General features: G+C 37.2%; 2 protein-coding genes and 2 long non-coding RNA genes across 5 annotated transcripts; 1 reads left to right on the top strand and 3 right to left on the bottom strand.

The window, feature by feature from the left end:
• Window positions 1–506: 506 nt before the first annotated feature.
• LOC124254793 lies at window positions 507–10,148 on the bottom strand. Its single transcript, XM_046688643.1, has 3 exons — window positions 9,989–10,148; window positions 666–2,463; window positions 507–622 (listed from the first exon to the last, which is right to left on the bottom strand). Exons 1-3 carry the CDS (start codon window positions 10,001–10,003, stop codon window positions 558–560), a joined length of 1,878 nt encoding a protein of 625 aa, XP_046544599.1. The 5' UTR covers window positions 10,004–10,148; the 3' UTR covers window positions 507–557.
• A 5,393-nt stretch (window positions 10,149–15,541) lies between these two features.
• LOC124254794 lies at window positions 15,542–20,329 on the bottom strand. The gene is made up of 8 exons (XM_046688644.1): window positions 20,170–20,329; window positions 19,017–19,025; window positions 18,326–18,348; window positions 17,826–18,080; window positions 17,466–17,585; window positions 17,156–17,215; window positions 16,423–16,654; window positions 15,542–15,911 (listed from the first exon to the last, which is right to left on the bottom strand). The coding sequence occupies exons 4-8, from the start codon at window positions 17,989–17,991 to the stop codon at window positions 15,542–15,544; spliced, it is 948 nt and encodes a 315-aa protein (XP_046544600.1). The 5' UTR covers window positions 17,992–18,080; window positions 18,326–18,348; window positions 19,017–19,025; window positions 20,170–20,329.
• Window positions 20,330–21,723: 1,394 nt separating this feature from the next.
• LOC124254810 lies at window positions 21,724–25,864 on the top strand. 2 transcript variants are annotated; one of them, XR_006892556.1, is made up of 4 exons: window positions 21,724–22,005; window positions 22,614–22,839; window positions 23,035–23,141; window positions 24,204–25,864. It is a non-coding gene; the product is annotated as an uncharacterized LOC124254810 (long non-coding RNA). The 2 variants fall into 2 exon arrangements; XR_006892555.1 differs by having other exon boundaries at window positions 21,724–22,001.
• On the bottom strand, window positions 23,243–25,253 carry LOC124254812. The gene is made up of 2 exons (XR_006892558.1): window positions 25,171–25,253; window positions 23,243–24,101 (listed from the first exon to the last, which is right to left on the bottom strand). It is a non-coding gene; the product is annotated as an uncharacterized LOC124254812 (long non-coding RNA).
• Window positions 25,865–26,041: the final 177 nt, after the last annotated feature.

Here is a 26,041-nt window from a genome sequence, read left to right on the forward strand (position 1 = left end):
CCTAACGTCAAAAACGAAGTGGGCGGGGCTTATCGGCCGGGACTGGATCGGTCTATTCAATTGAGGCGCAGATTTGTTCTTGTAATATATGGTAAGTGAAGCATTTCGATATTTGTTATCACGCTGTGCTACATCATGTTAACTTACCTGTTTTGTTTAGTGTATCGATTAGTATCCAAGGGTAATTGAATGGACCAAAACAGCGATGTTGTTATTCGCTGGAGCCAACAAAAAATGGCGTCAGCGTTAGTGCTCGCTTCGATGTAAATATGGCTTCTGCGCATGTCTGTAGCTAAACTTCCGGGGACCCGTAAAGTGCAAAGTACGTTAGCCAAGTTGTTTCCTCTTACTTTTTTATGATTCTCTCGGCTTCGTCGGTTGAGCAAGGCCGCCATGACCGTAACGTTCTACATTTGGCAACTTGAGCATTACGTCACTAGTTTTCGGCGATAACGTTATACACAGAATATCTATGGTGTTCCAGTGTGGATATAATTTATCAAGGCAAATTCGTGTCTTCTAGTCACTTGTCAATCTTTAAGAGTTAAAATAAAATGTCAGTTCAACAATTTCAAGCACAGATAACGATGAAATCCAAACAGGTTATATACACTGTTGATGACTGTTTATGAATGCAGTTCACTCTTCCACTGGGCTGTGATCACAGTGGGGACAGAAAAATGCCGCATGTGTACGTAAAACGGTGACACTTGTACAAAAGACAAGGTGAACCCAGTGACCACATTTGTCACACTGTGCCCATTTCACAAACGTGATTGAGTCACAACGATGCAATGCATCGGGTGTAAATTTTCCGCACACACAGCAAACTTCGTCGTCATCAGTTGCACTGTCGGAAAAACTGTCTGAGAAGGTTGTTGATGGGGGCGGAGCGTTGCGTTTCTTGCGTGCAGGTCCTTTCCCTTTTGACTTATTCTGGGCAGAATTCCCTTTAGACAACAGGGACGATGTGGACAACGATGTAGTGCCGCTTGACTTCTTCTTCCCCTTGCCGACTTCCTTATCAGCCTTCCGTTTCTCTGGATGCTGTTTCTTGTGCTCGGCTATCCTGTCAACAACTGCCTGATCTGTGATGACTTTCCCGCCAACGATTTTACTGATGGTGTTCCTTGGCTTGTATGTTTGAACATTTCTCAAAACTTCTCCACCTCGACATTCCAAGAATGTCCTTGCAGTATCCAGTCTGTCGTCGGTGTCCTGTACGAGCGTACCTGTTGAACTTGAAACCGCGGGTGTCGGTCTAGAGAAAGATCGGGCCGGCAATACAGCCAAGTCATCAATCATTTCGGGGTTGAGGGGGAAGATCCCTGATTTTGTGAAAGATGACAAAATGTTAACAGGAGTTAACGTTGAGTTGAAAACACGACATGCTATGCTGCATATATCATGCTTTCCGATAGCTTTTCCAGAGTTCACTCTTAAGAATGAATGACATGATCGTATCCATGTCGTCTCAAAAGGCCCGTAACATCCGATGTCCAGTGGCTGTAGGAGGTGGCTTGTATGAGGGGCAAGAACAAATAGGACGATGTGATTTTCCCGTGCCCATTCTAACAATCCAAGGGAAACGTGACTCTTGTGTCCGTCATAGAGGATGAAAACGGGAGAGTCGGCGCTGCGTGATGGCAAGTGTCGGACCAGGTGCGTTTTCATATACGTGCTGAATACATCCGTATTAGACCACCCTGTCTCTGAAACTGTGCCTCCAGTACCGGGTGTAGCTCCTGATAACAGCTCATCTCTCAAACAATGTCCAGGAAATACAAAGTAAGGGGGAACGCTGCCACCAGCTGCGTTAACAGCGGCAATCATTGTTACGGTTTGTGATTTCCCAGATGTCACGGTCTGTGGTTTGCAATGTATCCCGGCGACGATTTTGGGTGGTGTTACATCAGTTGATAGTCCCTTTTCATCGATATTAAAAATTGCCTGGGGTGAACTTTGAAAGTTGTACTTTTGCATGATGTTGGAGAGTTCTGTGAAATACCGACTGATGTTTTCTTTGGTGGCTGATCTCGCCCTCGCTGCTTCAAGTTTCCTCAGTTTCTGTACTTTAAGTTCCGGCCATCTATCTAAGAAACTGTACAGCCATCGGAGACTTAAAGGATGATCTCTGTCTCTGTGTCCTTGATTGACAGCGTAATCGCTTGCAAGATTAATGGTCTCCTGACGCGTATAACCATAGCCAATCTCCCCCATAACTCTGATATGGCTTGCTAAAAAGGATTCTTCTTGTGAGGAGAACAGAGCCATGGGACCCGACTTGACAGTATCTACGCTGATATTGCCCAACAAACGATCCTTAAGGGTAGAAACCGGAACCCCCCACCTGGCTGCTTCTCTCTGTGCGGACACATTTTCTTCTACCACTAGTCTGTAAGCATTATCTAGATCATCTCTGGTGTAATTGGACCTATACGGACCGCGCACAGTCGTATTTGTCTGAAAGGATACAAGAAAAACCTATGAGAAATTGTTTAACGTTACGGAGAAATTGGATAAGGATGGCCCGAAAATGTTTCCGTAGTTTTTTTAATCAAGCGGCATCTTACGTCACAAGTCACGTGATATAATGTTGACAAACATCATCGGCTAGCAGACGATGCAAACGAAGATTGATAGTCGGCTCATTTACCTTATTTACACAGCTTTCACAGCAAAAATAACTTAGTTTCCGTTTTTGCGGAAACCTAACGGATACTGGGTAATGTAGGTTTCCGCTAGGTTTCAGTATCCGGAAACAGACAATGCGAGTTTCCGCATAGTTTACAAAACTGAAACTAACAAATCTAGGTTTCCGTCAAGTTTCTACAACTGAAACTATCATTATGCGTTTCCATTTAGTTTCAGTTCGCTGAAACATTCAAAGAGAAATGACTTTGTTTCCGCTATTGCGGAAACCTATTGGATACTGGGTAATGTAGGTTTCCGCTAGGTTTCTGTTGGTTTCAGCTTAGATGAAATGGCAAACTTATAATTAGCTTTGTGCTGTTCCATTGGGGGACTATATTTACTTATTGTTACATTTGCAAGATAATTTCTGTTTACAGAATCCAGTTAGGGTCAATGCAGGAAGCAAAAGTACTGTTCGTGCCGTAGTCCCTAGTATGTTGATCAACCTTCAGGTGTTGGCAATCTATAGCTCATTTTTATGCTGTACCGGTAAAGTGTTTATGGTTACATGCCAGTTTTTAGTGTACATTTGTGATAGATTAGTTATTTTACTGTCCTTCGAAGACAGGTAAGTATATAAGTTTGTTTTTATTTCATGTACACATTTACAAATTTAGAGTTACGACTTTCATAGTCACGATATGGCTACCGATGTGACTATGCAACTCACTCACTACCATTCTGCATAACTTGTGAATGTACAATTTATTACATTGTACCCGAAAAACAACAAACACAGTGACACATGCACTGTTATGATTCATCTGTTTCATTATTGTGAATAGCTCACATTTCAACAGTACTCAACAATGTGTGTGTGTGTGTCTGTGTGTGTCTGTCTCTGTGTGTGTCTGTGTGTCTGTGTGTCTGTCTGTCTGTCTGTCTGTCTGTCTGTCTGTATGTATGTATGTATGCATGCATGCATGCATGCATGCATGCATGCATGCCCATATCAAAAGGGGAATTTTCAGCATTGGAGAAAACAAATTCTGTATGAATATGCAAATACAAATATGTCAAAACCCTACAACATTTTATGCATATGATGAAATGAGGTCTACTAGTGCAGGCATAACATATTTGCTGTGGTATTTATAAAACAGATTTCAAATTCAAATTCAAATGTTTATTGTATGAAAGGTCATGGGCCCATATACATATACATGAAGTGTACATTTGAAGCTGTCTCAATGTATCTTAACATATACACACTAACAATCTCACATAGTAAAGACTTGGCAACTTGCTTACAACCATGAAGCTTCTGTTGCACTCACACTGAGCAGCCAACAATCCTCTGATGTGGTACATATGACGCAGAGCCTTGAGTTGAGCCTGAGTTTTGCCACACAAAGAAAGGGGAAATATAACCAAGTTGATTACAACAAGGCTTGAACCAGTCCACAACCGCAAACAGATGGTGTATGCTCTACTTAAGATTTGTGGGTGAATATGAAGAGTCCTGGTTGATGTCTGGCACATCGTTGCCATCCTTATCATCCCACACAGACTCTTCATCATCCTGCAAATACAATACATACAATGCTTAGTAAAACTGCAAAAACATCCAAAGTAACACATTTATACATATTCATAAACATGCACAGTGGTACATCTGATCACAATGAAATTATATAATTAGAACGACTAATTTGTATATGTAACCAAAATATTTTTTCACAATCACAAAGGAAAGATATGTAGTATACATGTATATTGTATCTTCCATTTGACATGTCACTTATTTTATTGATTGGTACCAGAAAATAGCAGCCAACCCAGTATTCTGAAGCAAATTGTTGTAATATTTATTACTGTTACTGTACTCATATTCAAGGTAACATCTACTACCAAATCGCCAATTGAAATCGAAGCATATGTAAAACGGTACATACATATTTTAAATAGATACGAATTATGTTTAAACACTAAATGTAACACATAATTATATATGTGATCTTATTCAAATTGAAATGACCAACTCAACTGAGAAAAGCATACAAACCTAACATTTCCCATGAATGAAAAATCGTGGGTATTTCTTAGTTTTATCAACTCTCTAAGGAAACATTCCTAGCAATATAGTAACATAAAATATTATTTTTATGTGACCTTTAATTTAATTTAAAACTGTAAAATGTGTAACACAACTTATTCACTTTCAGTTACAGTTACATATCTGGTATACAATAATTACACTCTTGCTCGACAACGGTATAAGAATCCATACCGAAACGTCGCAACATATATAATAAAGAAGTTGTTATCCATAAACTCTCTTACTTTCTTATTTGTCACCAACTTCTAAATGCCAATCAAACAAATTACAATAATTAAAGATATTCATTATTGATATATGATGGATAGCAATGGGATAGATCAAACTGAAGTCGTTAAATGAAACCTATGAAGTGAAGTATTTTGGACTAACCTGATGAGAAACTGCCGTCCATTCCAGACGATTCCTTGTTTCCTTGAAACAAACGACTGGCAGTGCGGACAGAAAACTGGGTCTTTTTCTTGGAACTGAAAAACATATCAACATATCTTAACTTATGAAAGTGTAATCCCATATATAACATATGTTAAACTTATGGTTACACTGGAATCCACGCACTGTTACATTTTGAGTGATTATATTTTTCACAAAGATAAAGAAATTTATTCTATGTATCTATTTAGTGTTTACTTGTTTTTGACTAAATGCTGCTGAATAAAAAATATTGTTTTAAGATTTCCTTTAATGAAATTAGGAGCATGGTATGGTGTAACTATAAATGATTACCAAGCCGCTTCCTCTTGTCAATCTCCAACAAGTCAGTGGATCCAACAATACGTATCTGTAAATCAAATAATTGAAACAAAGATTCTTTTAGAAATGTTATACGTGACTTGTGTCAATGCATTGTAAGGCTAAGAGGTTCAATAATTGATTACCTAAATTATTACACAAAGCTATGAGTGTAAAGTATATGTTATAATTGTTTTAATGGTAATAAAATGATAAAAAAGATGTACTGGTATAATTGGATAAATACCGCCATATAGCTGGAATATTGCCGAGTGCGGCGTAATACTAAACTCGCTCACGTAGATATATTGAGCTGACATCACATATAATTAGATAAGTAAAGTTATAATACAGGAATGTACGTAGATCTACGTGTAGAACTGAAAAGAATGAACATGATATAAGCATGTCTAATACATGTGCATGTTTTGAGCTCAATAGGTAAATTACTTACCTGGTGAAGTTTTACGTCCAGCAGAACGTATATTGCCTACTCCTGACAGGGTTTTGAAAATCACCTATTTTGCCACTAACACAATCTCTCATGAGTAGGACTCATGGAGCTCGATGAGGACTTTTAAAGTAACGTGAATATGTTTTCAGATTTATTCACTTCTCTAGGCCTACATGTTGATGCTTGACACTGAGGAGGAGCAATTAGTGCCCATAATGCGATGAGAAGACCCTTAAGCCCATACAAGCCCACTGTTGGGTACTCACATTCAATCTGCTCATTTCCACCTTTCACGGTCCCCTTTGATGTCGGCAATGTAAACAAATAAAACAATGGCGACCGGATCACGTCCACGCGAGACTACCTAAATCATTATAAAAACACACAGCTGACATTTTATGTGTATAGTGTATGTTTATTTTTGTTGTATAACGCGGAAAGATATTGTCAAACTGTAATGTTAGATTTAGATTGAAAACAACAACAACAAAGTTTTTCCCGTGAGCCTTTTGCGAGTCGCGATTTTCAAAGCCGCCTCAGTTTTCCTCAAAGCACTGAAAGAGAGAATTCGCTACCTGGAAAAGAAAGATGGAAATGGCTGCGAAAAACTCGCAGTACCACGACCCTGTCAGGTAAGACCAATTTGTTTCGTTGTCAAATAACGTTTTATGAATTATTTACTTTACGTACAGATAATCCGGATTGGTAAACAAGCTAATCTATCGAATTACAGCCAGTGGCCATAGGTATTCGCCACTATGCATTATTCGACTTACATGTTAATTTGGTGCAGCTAGAAATATGTCTTGAATTTATTTGATATCCGTTTGATATTGTTCATATTTTGCACATGGGTTCTGAATCATCTCAGCTTCAAAGACATAATTTCCGTTTTATTTTCAATTCAATGCGTGTCATGGTTATGGCAATTTTTAACATGGCGGTCTATGGGGAAAGAATACGCAATGTTGTATATATGTTGCTCATGTAACTACAATGCGGAAAATTATGTATCTGTGACCAAGATTATTTCCTAACAGCCTGCATAATTTGACAACCAAATATGGAAAACTGAATTAATGAAAATTACATAGCTACACTAAAATAGCATGCAAGTCTATGATAATTTTGCCGACTGACGTATATTTAAGTCCCCTGACTGTATAAACAGTTTTGCACGAACTATTTTCAAAGGTTGGTGAAGTAAAATAAGTGTCTATCGAAAAATATACTACAATTTTGAAAAATATAGCAAATAGATTGTATATTAATTGATTTGTTTTATCCATTTAGGCTGTTGAGAGGAAACGTGTCACGACCACTTCTGGAAGAAAAGATCACCCTCTCTAACTGAAGGTATGTGTTTATGGTACTATGAAACATAGACGTAATTTCACTTTGAATATTTTATTATTATGCTTCCCTAGATACATTTTCACAAAATGAACCATACTCAAGTTACATTTGCAAATGGATTTGAATAACCGGTAAGTTAATCATGATTTCAAATTGGACCAAATAAACTTCACACCTGTGTGAAATGGCAGTAAAACTGACCCCTTGATTTTACAATACCGTAATTACTCCAAGGTTATGTCACATGAGATAACTGAACTTCATTCATCAGGATGTTTATGTCAGGCCGTTCACTTACTCATTGCATAACCTTAAAGTGATAAATCTGTAGTTTGCGTTTGTTGGTATAAATGTCGCTGCAATTGTTTTGGGGTTTGTTAAACCTCAAATGAATGAATGGAGAAATGCAAAGAAAAGTAACGTGTTATTGTTTATTTTTTCAGCTGATGATGAGTCTGCAGACTGTATAACGAATGACCAAGGGTGGTCAGCTGAAACATGTGTGAAGGTAATTTTGACCTATCTGTAGTGACTTTCATTATAAGTAGTAAATTATTTCCCATTCATAGAGTAGAGACAAAGGTTTATGGATGTCAACTCCTTTATTATGTGAAAACATAGCTAGAGTGAATGCTTACCCCTTCGTCAGGTGTAAGCATTCACTCCGAAACATTGTGTTTTCACATAATAAAGACCTTGACATCCGGAAACATTCGCGTCTTGTATTATTCACTTCTAAATACACCTCAAAGACGTAATGGTGTAAACATACAGTCACTACTGGGTGAATATACTTGTGCCTTCAACAATACAACTGCCTGACTGAGTTTGGTTTTACGCCGCTTTTAGCAATATTCCAGCAACATCACGGAGGTGGACACCACAACGTTGATGAAAATCTATTACTAGTACCATTATTACTACATAGAAAATGCAATAAATGTTCAGATATTATATATAACATATTACTACCTCTGGTCTGGGAAGCATGTAACTCCAGAGCAAAGTTTGTATAGATTGTGTGTCCTCTTTAGAAAATAAGATATTACATTCGGTCAATGAAGTGTGATGAATTGCATAATTTGAGTTTTGAGAAAACTAGTGCAAAGTGTGATTGTTCAATTTAGTTCTCTTTTATTCAAACTTACTTGTGGATTACTCATTTTAAATCATCCTTGGCATTGTCAGTTTCTTGTTGATTGATGTTTGTGTAATTCATCAAAATAACCTAGTAATTCGTTATAACCTGCCATTTTCAGAAACTTGCACAACGCCCAAACAGACTTGCATCTATTGATTGGCCAGATAGACGATAGAAAAAGGTAGCGACAACACTCACCATAGACATGACATCACAAGTCGTGAGTGACGAAGATGACGTCAATTAGTTGCATTCCGTCCCCTTTGTCTGTGAGCCCAGCAAGCTTATGGCATACACGACGACACTGGACTTGGAAAGAATCTACACCTCCACTGCTCTCGTCAAGGCCAACAGGAGGACGAGGATGAGACATCCAACCAAAGTAACAGAGGGATCTCCGCCCAGGGATGCCCCTTACAGGGCCCACTGACCAGCTCTTGCAATTTAATTGAATTTATTTTCAATTTCATAATGTAATTTTTATTTTATTTTTGTATTGTAAGCTGTATGTTGTTATTGTATATCATAGGGGATGTTTGGCGATAGTTGTGACATAGAGTGTGTGGCTGAATGCCAAGGCGTGCAAATAAATGTCCGATGCAACTATGTTTTATCACTGTGTTAAGTTGTATGTTATTGTTATTTTTCATCATTAGCCTGATTTTAGAAATAAATTTCGTATCTAACATGCTATTTCAAGATAATAAGTGAATGAAAGTTTAACTGATGAAAAATTACAACTTTGTTATAAATGATATATGATTTCTAAAACTGGATTGAGTTATGCCAACATGTTTTGCCCTGTTCTTTAGTGCTATATTACTAGTTATATGTATGATCTTTATTTGCCTTAAATGCTAATCCATACCATGTTGAGAAAATAAAACAATGAATCTTATTATATATTCTGTTTTTCTTTTAGTAAATGTCATGATAATAACAAATTGCTTATATTTTGAACAAGAGTTTATGATATAAATAAAGAAGAATGTTTACATTTAGCTCTTTGAAACGCATATGAAAACCCGTGAACCTGAAATTGAAACCGGTAACTGAAACTATGTGGAAACTATGTCGGATTGCTGGGAACTGAAACTATGCGGAAACTATGTCGGATTGCTGGGAACTGAAACTATGCGGAAACTATGTCGGATTGTTGGTAACTGAAACTATGCGGAAACCTGTTGGAGTCTTAATAACTGAAACCTTGCGGAAACCTGATGGATTCAAAGTTAACTGAAACTCAACGGAAACTTCTTGGAGTGTGGGTAACGGATACCTTGCGGAAACCTGTTGGAGTGTGGGTAACGGAAACCTTGCGGAAACCCTTGGAAAGTGGGTAATTGTAAGTTTCCGTTATTGCGGAAACTCAATGTAAAAGAACGGAAACTCACTGGATTCTAGGTGGAAACTTAAGTTTCAGTCCACTTTCTACCAGGTTTCCGCATTGCGGAAACCGAGTTATTTTTGCTGTGTTTATAATGAGGTAAAATAAAGTATTAAGAAAATTCATGTTATTATTTAGGTACTGCTATTTTTTTGTTATTCTTACCTTCCTGATTTCCATTATTGAAAACTTTTTTCACTGAGCGAGTTGACGTGACCTCCTTTCAGGAAATTTGCATACTGACCCCTGACCTCGCGCGCGTTCGGGCGAAATCACGCGAGAAGTATGATCGCCGAAAACAGGAGAACGCCGAATTCATGTTACGGTGGGACCTGCCGCGTGTTCAGCAAGGCGAGTTCTCGTTCACCGCCAGTGCGCGTACGCGATTGCCGTTCCTGAACGGAAGCGTGTACTCGCCTGCGTGGCAGCACTGTTTTCAAAATGGCGGCGAATATGGACAATGCGAATATTGTACATCTTGCGTTGAGCGAACTAACAAGGATAGTGCCTCATGCTGACTTTTCCTACCTGGATGATGAGAATATGTTGATTACTGCATATGAAAAAATATGCATGCAACGCACTGAACCACTGGGGACTGTCCGAATCGAGAAGTACGTGGAAGAAGTTGTGCCACGTTACAGTGACCCTTTATTCAGGGCACATTTCCGAATGACTAGGACTTCATTGCAGGTATGGTATTTTGGAGTTTTTGCTGAATGGTGCATAAATGATTAAAAATGAAGGAACCTTTACCAAACTTGTAATATTATTGCTATTTGGTTTTCCCAAACGGGGTGATCACATAGCAACGTAAATAGTCAGTAGTTCTAATTCCTCGCATGACCAGGCAAAATAAAACTAGTTTGCGTTTAGTGATAGTTCATTTGAAAAAGTATTGGCCCATTGTCAGATCATTTATACAGAAATATATACAAAAGGAAAGGGGTCTGTCATGTTTAGGTAAGCCCATAATCTTATCTTCAATTAGTCTCTGCTATCCACATACAACTTGTTTTAATTACTTTACTTTTCAGTCCCTGTTGGAGATGATTGGTCCTAACACAGACTACCGAACAACAAGCCTGGAGACCCGCACATTAGCCTGTTTGTGGTACCTTAGTAACCAGGAAACTTTTCGAAGTGTGGTGGATAGATTTGGGATGAGCAAAGGTTCTTTGCATTATTTTCTTGGCAATTTTTGTAGAACCATGACAAGTACACAAATTATGACACAATTAATAAAATGGCCCAAGGACACAGATTATAGAAAAATTGCTGATGCAGCATCTGTACAAGCTGGGTTTCCAGGCGTAATTGGCATGCTGGATGGATCTTACATACCAATTCCAGGACCCAGCTTCTTCAGAGATTCCTACATATGCAGGTAAGGTTTCCCAGCAATGCACCTGCAGGGTGTGTGTGACAGCAGCTTGAAGTTCATCGATGTCTATTGCGCATATCCTGGATCAGCACACGATTCAAGGGTCTACCGGAACAGCCCGCTGTGTCATTACTTAGAAGATAATCCGTTACCGGAAATGTACCACCTACTTGGTGATTCTGCTTATGCTCTGTCCAAGTCCCTGCTTGTCCCATTCAGAGACAATGGACATCTGACAGCAATCGAGAAAACATTCAACAATGCACACAGTTCAACGCGTGTGGACATTGAAAGATGCTTTGGACTTTTTGAAAGGGAAGTTCAGAAAACTCAAATACTTGGACATGAAAAATGTTCGGGAAATGCCTGAAGTAATTATCACATGCTGCGTTTTGCACAATTTTATTTTTGACCCGAGAATCCTTTGACGAAAGTGACATTGATACTGAAGACATTGAAGCAGTAGAAACTGAAGCACAATCAGAAAGGGATCCTCAAGAACTTAAATCTGTATCTGAAAAGAGAATGGAAATTGCACATCTCTTGGTGTAAAGATATATAGGTTTCTTTCACATGGTCAAAGTTTTTCAGGAAATAATTAGGAAATATAATCAATGTCTTATGTAATGTATATATGTGACTGAGTGAGAGTGATGTATGTGTTAATATTGTAACCATAACTGTATTTTAGTGTCTCATAGGCCAAAATGGACATATTTTTTGTACATTCCAATAATATGATAAATGTTCTTACATGTACAAATGCATGACACGTAAATAAATCAATCTTCTCTTGTTACTACCAGCCATGTTCCATGCCAACAAATAAAGTTCTTATTCTGAAATCAATTGTTTCCATCCAATCAAATATTTACATAAAATGGCTTCTTGATGATATGATCTAATCGCTATCACGTGACTCGTGCACACACGTCTATGTTGTAATGCAAACAAAACACATGGATAAAACAGTCTTTTTTAATATGTACACATTAAGTTTAATAGACATACATTGGGCACAACTTTGAAAGAGGAAAGTAAATATAGGTAACATGATATGTTACAAGCATCCCATAGAGTCTGCATAGTCAGGATTGGATATGCTAATAATGAATGAAAATGCATGACATACATGAAAGTGGAAAGTACATATATGTAATATATGTTACAAACATGGGCTCGGTTATCACAACATGTTGGTGTCAGGATCAGCATTTGAAAATTTCAACCTCAAGTTATCAGTCATTATACTCTGGATTTAAAAATGATTTTAATACAGAAACATATATTACCTGTCTCCCAAGACAAGTCTTTGGTACCCACATTCTGTAAATTCAGAATAGCATTGAACAATCTGAAGGTAAATGCATGCAGGAAGGAGAAACAACAGTACGACTATAACATCTGCTGTGAACATTGCATGGATCTCGACACCTAAGATGAAGTGCACATAATATTTTCCTGTCTACAATATTCTACTCTCTGAATGAAATATTTACCATGGTTAAACACTGTCATGCCAAACAAATGTAACTTCAACAAACTTATTTCTTCACAAAATCCACAGACAATCAAATTACCATCATTATATTTGAAGCATGTATTTAATGCATGCGGTTCTTAGTTCCAGTGTTCCTGGTGGTTTTGAAAATTACCGGCGGCTTATGCCAACGGGGTCTGAAAATTCCGGCTGAACTAGTTTTTATCCGGAGAGACAAAGTAATCAGTATTCGTAACGATATACTGTTAATAAATGTGTTGAAAAGTCTGCCGTACGTGTTGCTTGTTTTTCGAGAATGTTCATTAGACCTAAATTACAATTGACACAATCAGAAAATGAAAGCGATCCAACTAAATTCGATAAATGTGTTCAGAATGTCATTCGCTATCTAAATGCCTGTGAAATGTGCAAATAATTAATGTTTATATACCTGTGGTGAACTTCAATCTGCATTTCACGAGTTGAAAACGATTCTCGGACACATGCTTCGGCAGCGGGTCCACAATAACATTGTCAAAGAGCAAAGTAACGATGTTTCGAGGAATTCATTAAATAAATTGAATAAACTAATGAATAAAATCAACAACAACATTCATAAAAGTTGTCAAACGTACTTATAAAATTACTATTTCCATCTTTTTGTGCGATCATGTAATGTAAGTCAAGTCACTGACAAGTGACATCTCGGCTCTTGCCGCCTCAATCTTCACGCTCGGACATGATGTTTAATGCGAAAATATATACATGAAGCATTTTTGTCACAGGTCAAAACCTAGCACGATACGTCCAATAAGTTCCATAATTTACGTATAGGTAGCGATTTCTTGCTTAATATGTTCAGAATAGCATTATTTTACCCAAAACTTTTGTCTAAATCTAAAAGTTTTCGTTTATGAGGACAGTATCCATTGCCATAATATGATTGGCTGCTTTAGGTCTGATTTTGACCAATTACGACCCTTATTGCAGACTGTGGCGAAAAAGCGTCATTAGAAACCAATCTTTATCCAATAAAATCGCTTCTTACAACTGTGAAAAAACTCTAGAGTCTATATTTAGACATGGGATTGCCACCCTAGTTTTCAATACGTTTGCATAATGATCTGAAGAGAACAAAGAATAAACAAAGACGTTGTTAACTGCAAGTTTATTAAATCTGCCGATAAAAGGCAACTTTAAGCAATACAAAATTTACCGGCGGCAGCTACCGACGGCAGTTGAACATACCGGATCTTCACAATTTTTATCGGTAAAAATCCGGTAATTACCGGAGAACGGGAACACTGAGTTCTCGATATTTAATCATGTCATGTAACAATTTCATGTCCATTACCTATGATATTAAACACGCACATTGATTTCCGTAAACTAAACAACCCCACTTTGCCTTGGCTGGAAAAATCATAAACATTATTTAGGTAAATATACAGTTTTATATTTCCGTACACAACAAAAGCTTATATGTATTTCTTATGCAGCAAAGCAGTTTGCATCCTTGAAACAATGTTGGGCCATAATTTTTTTCAGGCAGTTGAAATTGCATGCAGTACAGCGATTACTACTAATTTGCTGTAAAGGTATAAACCTACACGTTATTTGTCATAATTCACTTGACGGTCAGTTCATGAATTTATGACAGGTATAATAATAGTAGTAGTAACACCACTAAAGATTACCTGACAAGGGTTCCCATTTGGCATTTCTTGTGTATGGAGTAAATACTCAACAGTATAAAATAAGGTCTGATGTGGCAAATATATAACATGTTATGTTATATGCGCTTGGAAGTGCAGCAAGAGGTATTAACAAATGAGTTACAAATTTTTAAAACAAACATCGATCAAAGGATTAACCAATAACGCTGATTGATGAATTACTTTTATCTTGCACACTGGATCTGTGAGAAGGTAGTGTTTATATGTATGCAGATTTACTAATCTATACTAAATACACTCTGTATTAGACACCACATGGAACAAGATTTTTTGTCAGCTGCTGAATGGCATATCATTCCTTTATGTTCCAAAGCGGATACATTCCTCGAACAAGGTAATTGCCTAAAATTGTTGCTATAACTTTAGTCTGTATACATTATGTCAGAGATATTTGTGATGAAAAAGGACATCTCAGTTTTGAAGACCTAAAACAGCGGTACAAAATAGGAATAATTCAAATGGATCTTATGGAAACAAATTTGGAAATTTTAACTATAACTTGTATATTTATATACTTATCCTATCTCACGACTTGCACCTCTCTCTTCATTCGACCATGAGTGGAAATGAATTAAACTTTGCTCCAGGCCGACCTTTTCCCTGTCCCCGTGCTGTGCATGCCTTCCTGCCTTCGCCATGCTCACTAGGCCGTGGCAGCACGTTGCATGCGCAGTCCTCACCCACATGATCACCTTACATACTCATTCTCGATCTTGGAGCCATAAAAGGACAAAAGAGTAGTGCACTGCACTGAATCTTGTCCCACCTCTCCTGGGGCACAAACATCATGACCTGTCGTGTTGAATATTGTCCCAATATTGTGCTCACTAGCTCTAGACTGACTAGACGGGATATCCTGATTCACCTGAGGTGAAGGAGACCGACCACAAAATCACTCTGACAAAAAGACACTGCACAGCTAAGGCAGGAAGGCATGCACAGCGCGGGTACAGGGACAAGGTCGGCCTGGAGCAAAGTTTTATTCGTTTCCACTCATGGTCGAATGAAGAGAGAGAGGTGCAAGTCGTGAGATAGGATAAGTATATAAATATATAATTTACTTCTTGGAATTTACTATAGCATCTACTAATTTCTGAAGAGTTTCCAGTCTTTTTTCCTCAATTGCTAATCTTTTTCTTCTCCACCTCCATTCTCTCTTCATGCTGTTTCTTCTGTTGTTCTCTCATTTCCGATAGATCCGCCAGTGAGGCTGTGCCTCTCCTAGATACAGGAGTTTTAGGTGTTGTCTTGGCAGGGGCCTTCTTGCTGTTGGATGTATTAGGAGAATCATAACGCATTACACAGTCGCTTCTTTCCCTCTCTGGACTATTTGGGGCCCTGGTTAGATTTTTCGGATTCTGAAGGCTACTGACTTCAGCAGGTTCAACTGCTGGATCCCCAGCATACATCTCATCCATGAGACTGAAGAATTTCCATGTTGACCTGCCCCTGCCAGTCTTGTTATTACGGTCCTTTATTGTCTTGTATCTGCAAAGAGAAAGGAACCCTGACTGCAATAATCAGTCAAAACCACCTTTTAAAATCAAGTTTCCTGATAACTGCAGACACAATGGGGGCGCGGTGGGTGAGCTGTCTATCGCGTCAGGCTAGTGATCCAGCCAGCTCAAGGTGCCGGAATCGAGCCCACCTGCCACTCAGTATATAAACCTTAGAGTCATTTTTGTGTGAAGACTCTTTCAGTGTTGTCGCAACCCCTAGTGTACAGCACACAACCCTGTGCACTTTACACATGGTGGCCACATGAAAACGTGCAAACACCTAGTTGCGGGTACAGCAACGTGCATTAAACTTAGACAAAGTACTGTTTCTCTCTTTTGTGATGAAGTACAAATCGTTTCCATGGAAATCAGAACAACAGCAACATAGCTGTTGCGTGTTATACTCTGGAAACTGGTGTTAACTATACCCCCCACATTATATGCCATGGGGATGAAAACAGGAATGAACGAATGAATAGTTGTGAAAATAGGAACAGAACACCATTTCTTGTTTGAACTGAGTACCAGTGAAATCATAATATCTTAGCCTCAAGGAACCGAATTTCCTCTGGCATTCATCCCCAGAGTAGCAGTAACCTTTCTCAGTCATTTCGTCGGCTACTTTCTTCCAAGCCTGCTTCTGGGTGACGATGCTGCTAGTAAACAAATGCTCATACTGCTGCCGCAGAGTAATGAGCAGGCGGACTTGACATTCAGTCCAGTTTATTCTCACTAAAAAAAGTAAAGATACCCATTTGGAAATGATACATGTAAATTTCCAACAAAAATGAATATTTCAAAGTTAAAAGAAATGATAACAAGTGTTTGCCACTATTGTGGCATTGTCCCCCACCGCTAAAGAAGAACAAAATATTTATAACATGTTTACTACTTTTTATATTTTGTGTCTGCATATTCCCCTAATGTAGGCTGTCACAAAAATTGAAGACATTGGGTGTAACGTCGAGGTAGAGAATATGATTGGTTGGCTTGCTCGGGTCGTAGCCCTTCGCGTATTGATTATTTGCTTTCGTGTAACAGATCATGAGATATCGTGTTAACAAGAAACGGGAAGTACGTACGGACATACGCTGCTGAATACTTAGTCCCACGTTCCGCGTTGTGGCGGAGGACAACAATAGATAAATACCAGACTCAGTGAGAATTACCTGAACTTTACCTAATATTTAGCTCTATAAACCATTTATTAAGTAAACATTTGCATTAAATTACCTTGTGACTGATGACTCTGGCTTGACCAACTGGAGTGAGTGGTCATTGAAAATACTGAATCTGTAAAGAAATTAGTTCTATAATATTCTGTTACAGCTAGGCATTCAGACTTAAGATTCCCAAGTATAATACACATATAAACTTACAATTTTAGGTTGAACAGTTCACAAAGGAAAATGCTTTTTAACATTTAGGCTTTATGCAAACTGCTCTGAATTAGTTCCTTTAATCATAATTTACTCCCAAATGAATAAAATGAAAGAAGACCATGAATAAATATTTTTAGCAGAAGAAAATGCTTGGTACGTGCCTATGTCATCTTGTGTGTCCAGCTCCATGTCATCTCCAAGTGTGTCACATCTATTTCTGTCACTGGCACCAGCGCTACTTGTACTGGCTTTGGGTTCAACACTGAATTCACTATTATGATCTGCAATACATAAACTGGGTCAAATTCAAGAGTGTGACCATATATATAATACAGGGCTTCTAAAGGTTTTGAGCAGATGCAAATAATGAAAGCCGTCTTTAGTGGTATTATAGTTTTTGCCACATCCAAATTAAAATGATACTCAAAGGTAACTCAGAATGAAAAAAATTGTTGGGATTGACAGTTATGGCTGACAGACCTTGTTTATTCAAACATATAAATGTAATATTTAATGCTTACCATCTGGTACTGATGCTACCAATTGTTCCAGGAACCTAACTCTTTCTTGTGCCGTGAGATCTTTTGGTGCTAACCGCCCAAGGCGACATAACATTTCATCCGGCACATCTTTCACATATGCAGATGCAGACACATCATCAAAGTGAGTCGGTCTTGTTATATTCATGCTGATACTGACCCCACTGTTTTTACAAGCAGCGGAGACAGTATTCAACAATCCAAATTCCGAAGCCAATTCAAAGGATTCAGCAATACCTTTAATGAAAAAATAAAAGCTCTATACAATATTTATTCTTCAAATATAATGACTATAATATTTGAAAATGGGATAATGAAAATAAGGCAAATATTATGGAACATTTACAATAAGAATAATTTTTCCAGCAATAAGTCAATGAACATATTTAAATTGTTACTCATGTAAAATCATCTCCACTTTTTGTTATTTCACAAAAATACCTTTACCTTTAAAACTGAAAGTAAAAGGAAATAAGGATTACCGGTAATAACTTTCCTCCCAAACCTGCACCCAACAAAAAGTAAACAAATTTAATATGTCATACAGCATGTACAGTCAAATCTATAACTATTACAGCAAGTTTGACAAGTACCATTATGAGATATATTACTTCATTCATTACATTAAAATGAAAGTGACTAATTACTTTATTATATATATATATCTTGAAAATAGCTGTATCCAAACACTATATACATAGGTTTATACATACATGTGTATACTTTATAAAAGATGAGTAGAGAAGATAGTAAATATTAAGAGGCAAAGAAAACCACACCAGTAGAAAGACTTCAAGAATGTGCACCTCACATTATTGTACCAGTAAGCCCTCCAATGGATAAGCCATAAGCGTGTGCAATTCATTTAACATGATAAGAAGGTGATGAATTGTGACAAATGTATTAAGAGGACTGTGCTAAGGGGAACACATAAGACAATGATAGGAAACATAGGATAGTAAAAGCAACAAGAGTCTTCAGAAAATCATTACGGACAGACGGACAGGGCGTTGACTATATCCCCCTAGGGGGATAATTAAGAAACTAATACTACTACCCACAACAGCATGTAATACAGACATGATTAAGCAAGATTAAAGCAAGATTAATTCTTTGCAAAGGGATTTGCTGTAGCTATTGTGAACATGCTGGAAACAGAAAAGATAATATTACCAGTGGCTCCTAGATGAAAAAAACCACATGTTTATTAGTAAAGAAACATATTCAAAAGTGAACAGTTAAAACATTCCTGTGAAAGATATATATATAATTACTCATTTCTTAAATATTTTAATTGAAAAGACTGCCCATATTAATTTTAAGTAAATATTCTTAAGCCATAAGAATTCTTAAGTCTACTAATTCTTAGTTTCCATAGCAACCTATCTAAAACTAAGATTTTTGCTTAAGCAATATTCATCAAACCTCTTAATGCTTCAGATTTTGTCTTAACTTAAGAATCCTCCATAGGTTACTTAAGCACTAAGAATTTTCTTAAAGTAAACAAAGATGGCCGCCAATGCATTCATCGACAGAACCAACATTTTAGAAAAAAACAACAGAAACCGAGTTGACACGAAGATTTAGATTATCCAAAAGTGGTATACAATTTTTATTAAGTCTCATTTCAAATGAAATTTCACCTGTGACTCGAAGAAGTAATCCTTGATCAGCTACTGACAAAGTTCTAATCATGCTGCATTACTTTGCCACAGGCAAAATGCAGCTATGTAATGCGGACCACATTGGTGTTTCACAGTCTTCAGTGAGTAGGGCCATTAACCAAACCAAAACTGCACTGTCTGCCCCCGCCATTGTTCGACAGTTCGTTTCGTTTCCAACCAGTCCGACTGAAATCCGACGAAACCAACTTGGTTTCTATGGCATCGCTAATTTTTCCGGAGTGGTTGGGGTTATAGATGGCACCCACATTCAGATTATGGCACCATCCCAGCACGAACCTATTTATGTGAACAGGAAGCAGTACCACAGCATCAATACTCAGGTTGTCTTTGACCACAGCTGACATATCATTGATGTTGTTGCGAAATGGCCCGGTTCCACTCATGATTCGCGCATGCTGAACGTGAGCGGCGTTTGTGCTTTGCCATGCGTTTCTCACTTAGAATTTTTAAAATTCTCAGCTAAGATTTCTGCTTAGTCGCATGGTGGATTGATACTTAAGATAAATTCTCAGCTAAGAATTCTAAGGAAACTTAAGTATAAAAACTAAGAAAATTCTTAGAAGTTTAGTGAATCCAGACTCAGGTTTCCATGTAACTGATACATTAAGATGTTATGTACTGTGGTGTACTCTCTCACTTACTAAGATTTCTGTGGCCTGAAGAGTCCACTTTGTACTTCTCCTCCATTCGTATAAACATCTTAGTTGCCAACTGTGTGTCTGCAGATAAAAACATATACAAAATCATTTACGACTCAACAAAACTCACAAATAAAACACTAAAAAGTAACTAATATGCCCCAAAGATTTATGAAAAGTTTGGCTCATGAAACAAGTGGAATCTAAAAATCTACTGTCTAGTTCAGATGGCTGTAGGTGAATTCGTAGACTAGACTGGTTCGTAGACGTGGAAATCCGGTGGATTCGTAGGCGGATTGAGCGGTGGATTCATAGACGTTAGTAAAATGGGGGAACTTCAAAATAACTGATGAAGAAAATCGACATTATGACTTTAATGTAAACGAAAAGTATTTGCATTTTGTGAAATAAATAAAATATATTAGGTAACACTTATGGTATAGAAACCTCAAGAAGGTGAAAAAAATAATCATTCAGCATCAACCATGGCTCTATGCGTTGTACATGTGAAAGACGTTAAACAAATACATTTATACAAATACATTTACACGAATAAACAAGTGTGCACAAGAAACAGGAAAATATTTGTTCACTCGTTCAGATACTCCCGCCAATATTGCAACAATATGCAGTCATTGGACATGAATATTCGTCACTGTGCATAATTTCCATAGACTTACATGTAAATTTTGTGAAGCTAGAAAAGTTACCTTGAATTTATTTGTCGTTTGATCTTGTTCATATTTTGCACATGTCTCATGAATCATCTCAGCTCCAAAGACATAATTTCCGTTTTATTTTCCATTCAGTATTTCAAGAATGACTGCACTTTGATTGATGCATGTCATGGTTATGAGAATGTTTAACATGGCGGTCTATGGGGAAAGAATGCACAATGTTTTATATATGTTGCTCATGTAACTACAATGCGGAACATTACATGGAAATTATGTATCTGTGACCAAGATGATTTCCTAACAACCTGCAAAATTATTATAGCTACACTAAACTAACAATGCAAGTCTATGAGAATTTTGCCGGCTGACGAATACCTGTACAAATAATCGATTTAGTACCTCCTGAGGCAAATCGCGCGTACACGCGTGAACTCGTTTCAGCGCGGGTGTTCGGAAGCGAGGTCTCGCTAATATTCGCGTGTACTCGGCTTGCTGAACACGCCTCAGCTTAGCCGAGAGGATGCGGTCCTATACAGTCAATTAAGACATGACCCATCGCGGCTCTCGGCTAGGTCACCAGCTGTGACAGCCAAGCATCCTGTCTAGAATTTGCGAAGCGAGTGCTCAACATCAGTCATCGAATCGAGGGTACGGGTAAATTTTACATCTTTCAAAGTTTATGATTGTTTCTTAGATCATATTTGTGTTATACCAATGAATGGAATCTGCATAGCGAAGCGATAACACTGTATATTTTAGAGATGAAAGCAAAGCCTTATGGCATGCATAGTTCCGACTACCGACCCAAGCTCCGCCCACCTTGGTTATTGTTGCTACGTCCCCCCAAGCTTTGGGATGCCGAGCTGTCAAAATGGCGGATACACGGTCAGGCACCGTTTGCCTGTTCCCGACACAATATCTGTTGCATTCTTGCCAGATCATCCTACTTTGACGCAGAAATCGCAACAGACAGGCTTACACTATTTCTTCACAGGGTTATATCCATGAGATACGAGTTTATAACCGTGACAACACCTCTGACATTGATGCCATGTGCTGGCGGTCAATGTCGAAGAATCGGAGCCCGCATACCCTCCATTTGAGGATTGACACAAGCGCCGAGAAGATCGTTCACAGCTATTGTTCTTGTGAAGCTGGGTAAGTACGTCATTGATAAGAAGTCAGTAAATCCTCATATAAATCACTTAAAATCAGTGCCTGATAGATTAAGAGATTTTCATTTCAATGGCACAGTGACCGTTCATTTGTTCTCGTCGGGTTATGACTGGTGTGTTGATTGATTTCTAGTCCTATCGAAGTTTGGCAGCAAAACATGACGATGTTTACACTTCTTTATTTATTGTACATCGGGTTTACATATACTATCGGCAAAAAGGAAATTTATCCATTCAGTAATTTGGCTAAAAATGAACCGTAAAATTCAATTGTTTAGTTTTCGATCAGCCTCCAAATGTTACGCAGGGCTAGTAATATACAGTTTCAAATATAAACTTATTAATGAAACACCATGCCTAGCACATAATGTACTATTAATTATAAGTAAAGACTTTAATAAAATTAAAAGTTAGAATCTACTGAAAATCGAATTTAGATTATTTGTGATTTCACTTATATCATTATATGTTCATTTTGATACACTTAAGAATAAGTAACATGATTTTGGGTTAGATGTTTTTCTTGATGCAATGGTATTTCATTTTTATAAAAAAAATCTTTAGATTTCCTTCACATGAATTCATTTTTGTTTAGACTTGGTGAAAGATGTTCCCACATCATTGGCCTTGTGAAGACACTTCAGGGATCAAGCCTCACAATTTCACGCACATTCATGAAAAACAGAGTTGCACCAGCCTCCACGCAGATTCACAGGGGCAACAAGATCATCCCAGTGCCTATCAACCAAGTGATTGTGGCTCAACCTCTTGGCCAGTCTAGAAATAGGAAGCCAATCATTTGTCAAGTTCAATGACACCAGGTATGGATACTTTTGTCACTTTTGCATTGTAATTGGTGAAAACTGTTTTGCACATAATCACTAAAACAGGTGCAGGTTTAAAGTTGGTCCTAATGGTCTATAAAGAGTATATACGCATTGAACTAAGGATATGTTTTTTTTAATTTTCAGAAACTGTGTGTCAAATGAATATAATGTAGATGAATATTGTTGCAGACTTCCACATATTACCCCACTGCAGTATGTGCTACAGACAGATGCACCCCGGTGACTAAACACTCTGCTCGGAGACGTCTAGCTTGGGATCAGTCTTGTCATATCAGGTAATGTTTTAATCTATTGGGACATGGATCCTGTTCTTCAAAACAGTCAAAACATAACACTCAGTACATCATTTTTTAAGTAACAAGACTAACATTTCATGTAACTGAAATTATATTTATTTCATAGAGACTAGTATCACATTCATATCACAGGATGCAACAACATCGATCTATTCTTGTACCTGCCTCGTACAGCATCATAAAATCCTGATTGATCAGTTAAAGCTTTATCTGAAATTGAACCTGTAAACAATTCAGAAACAAATGTCAATGAACCACAAGGGGCACAACATACACGACACTTTAAGGTAGTACTTGACTTATAGTCACTGTATAGCTGAGACTGTAACCCTAAAGCACAGGGTACTTGAGTCTTCAGTTCTGTCCCATCAATAATCATCATGGATGAAGGATATTCCTTTCTAAATTTTGCAGGCATAATTTGAAGGATTATACTTTTATGTGGCCATATACTTTACTGGCCCATTTTCAAGTTCACGTGTTCAATCCAGGTATTGAATATTACACCACCTGATTGCAATGACAGTCCAAAACGCATACTGAGGTCTTTTTATCCAAAACTGTGGCACAGTCAACATAGTCAGGAACAAGCAATCTTTAGTAGATAACTTTCTAATGTCACGATGACCTTTTTCATAATTCAAACATGATGCCTGATCACCTGGCAGAAGGAAGGCCAATAACTGAATATGGCAAGAAACCTGACATAAGTAATGCCTGTGTAGTATTTAAACAGGCCGTTTAGTTTCCCTGATCTCACTAAGACACTGGTCACATTAAATCTTTGACATTTCTTAAGTTCCTCCCTCAACTTTACAATTTCCTTGTCTTTTTCCTTTAAAATTTTCTTCATATCCTTGATCTGTTGTCCTTGATCTTCTACCTAGGATCTCAGATTCTGAATTTGGACTGTCTGGTGTTGCTCAAGTGGAGCGATGACTGAAAAATAACAGGCTAATTTGTAATTTCGAATGAAATATATAAAATAATGTGTCCGGGCTTAAAGTTATTATTTCCAATGATTTAATTTCTTATTTTCAGACTGAAAATCACGTGCAGTATCAACTACGTTCATCAAGTTTCCGAAAGTGTCACCTGTACAACTCGCTCCTGGGTATGAAGATCTTAATGCCCAGTATCAACTTACAGATCCTGGAAAAGATCTAAGATCTAATCGTCTTACAGCTTCCAACTTTGGAAAGGTTATGAACAGAAAGAAGAAACCTACACTATCTTTTCTCAACAGTCTATTTCCCAAGACTTCTATGCATTCAGTATCTCTTTCCTATGGGAAGAACATTGAAGTACAGGCCAAGAAAAGATATTTAGAACACAAAATCTCAAACCATCTACATGAGAGTGGACTAGTAATCAACAATAATTTCAGTTTCCTTGGAGCCACTCCTGATGGCAAGATATGTTGTGAAAAGGAGAACAGAATTATTGAAATTAAATGCCCGAACTCAGCTCGACACTTTACACTTGAAGAAGCATAGGAAAAGATAACAAATTTATTTTTGCAGGAGGAAATTGCCATTCTCAAACTATCCAAAAGACATGCTCATTATGCCCAATTTCAGGCACAGTTAATGATAACCGGGGCTGAATTCTATGAATATGTGGTTTACCCCCAAAAAGAGAGCGTACATTGAGCGTATTTTCCCAGACATTGAATACATGACATGTATGCTAGAAAAGTATTCTTTAAAGAACATGCAAAGCCATTTCTTGACATGTAAATTGTACAATAATTGATGGTGTTAACTAACAAGTGCTTTTGGATATTCGTTGTTCACTATCCTATTCCAGGAAAAACAATGTCTCCATCTTGTTATGAAAGATTTTGAAATTAGCTATATAACTTCAAAATGTTTTAAATTGATTATAATGGCCTAATGGTTTTGATTTGCTAATACTATCAGCTTCAACTGAAAAATATCCAATTAAGATTTTGCCTTAAGTGCCATAATTGACTGTCCCCAACTGAGCTTTTCCATGTTATACTTACATGATTCACCAGACTGTGTACCTTGATTCTCTTCAACAGACACTTTCTGGGGGATATTTCTCTGTTTGTTTCAAACAGTTGTCTGAAATAACATATTTTTTAGAAAAATAGTTATTTGTAGTAAATATGTGGCAATATTGTAATATCATATTTTTTGTAAATCTAAATTAGGTAAATTTATGAGTAAGTAATTTACCCTTATAGCCTGTTGTCACTTTACTTTGATATAATTTTCTTATATATTCTTTATATTGATATATTTTCTATATATTCATCTCCATGTATAGATCTCATTTATTTTTGACAGATTATTCATCTTACACAATGGTTTAATCTTCTTGTTTTGTTATTTTAGATTTGTTAGTTTTATTTACAGGTATATTTTGTTATCGCACTTGTTTCTGTATAATTTGTTACAGATCAATCGTTTTTTACATGCATCAAATTATTTAATAATTTATCATAATTACACAACTTTGAGGTCAACCATTTCAGGTGTACTTATAATTAAGTTTTGTGTTGTTATTTTTATGCTTCATATTTATATGTTGTTATCGCTCTTGTTTTATAAAAACATGGTTATACGTTTTGGGGATGCATGAAATAAGTTGATAATTTTTCTTCATTGTCCAAATTTTGGGATTAAAAAAAGTCATCATACACTGACAAGTGAGGACAAAATAAAAATAGATGATGTACTATTCTTTTGTTGTGTTGTTTCTTACATACTGATGTTTGTCACATTAACATTAAATCTTTTTAAAATAATTATAGTAAAGTTTGTAGTATGAGCACAAAAAACATCAAAACAACTCTTAATAGGCATTGTATTCTTGAAATGTTAAACTGTTACATACACTTCTTTCTTTTG

The sequence above is a fragment of the Haliotis rubra genome, unplaced genomic scaffold (assembly GCF_003918875.1).
Source record: "Haliotis rubra isolate DU_JTF1 unplaced genomic scaffold, ASM391887v1 Scf583, whole genome shotgun sequence".
Lineage (NCBI taxonomy): Eukaryota > Metazoa > Mollusca > Gastropoda > Lepetellida > Haliotidae > Haliotis > Haliotis rubra.

Coding starts and splice junctions, on each gene's coding strand:
- LOC124254793 (XM_046688643.1), bottom strand. Junction 623..665: donor GGCATTTTTCTGTCCCCACT/GTGATCACAGCC, acceptor ATTCATAAACAG/TCATCAACAGTGTATATAAC.
- LOC124254794 (XM_046688644.1), bottom strand. CDS start 17,991: ATGAATATAACAAGACCGACTCACTTTGATGATGTGTCTGCATCTGCA. Junction 16,655..17,155: donor CCAGAGTCATCAGTCACAAG/GTAATTTAATGC, acceptor TACTTTTTTTAG/TGAGAATAAACTGGACTGAA. Junction 15,912..16,422: donor CAGTTCAAACAAGAAATGGT/GTTCTGTTCCTA, acceptor TTCTCTTTGCAG/ATACAAGACAATAAAGGACC.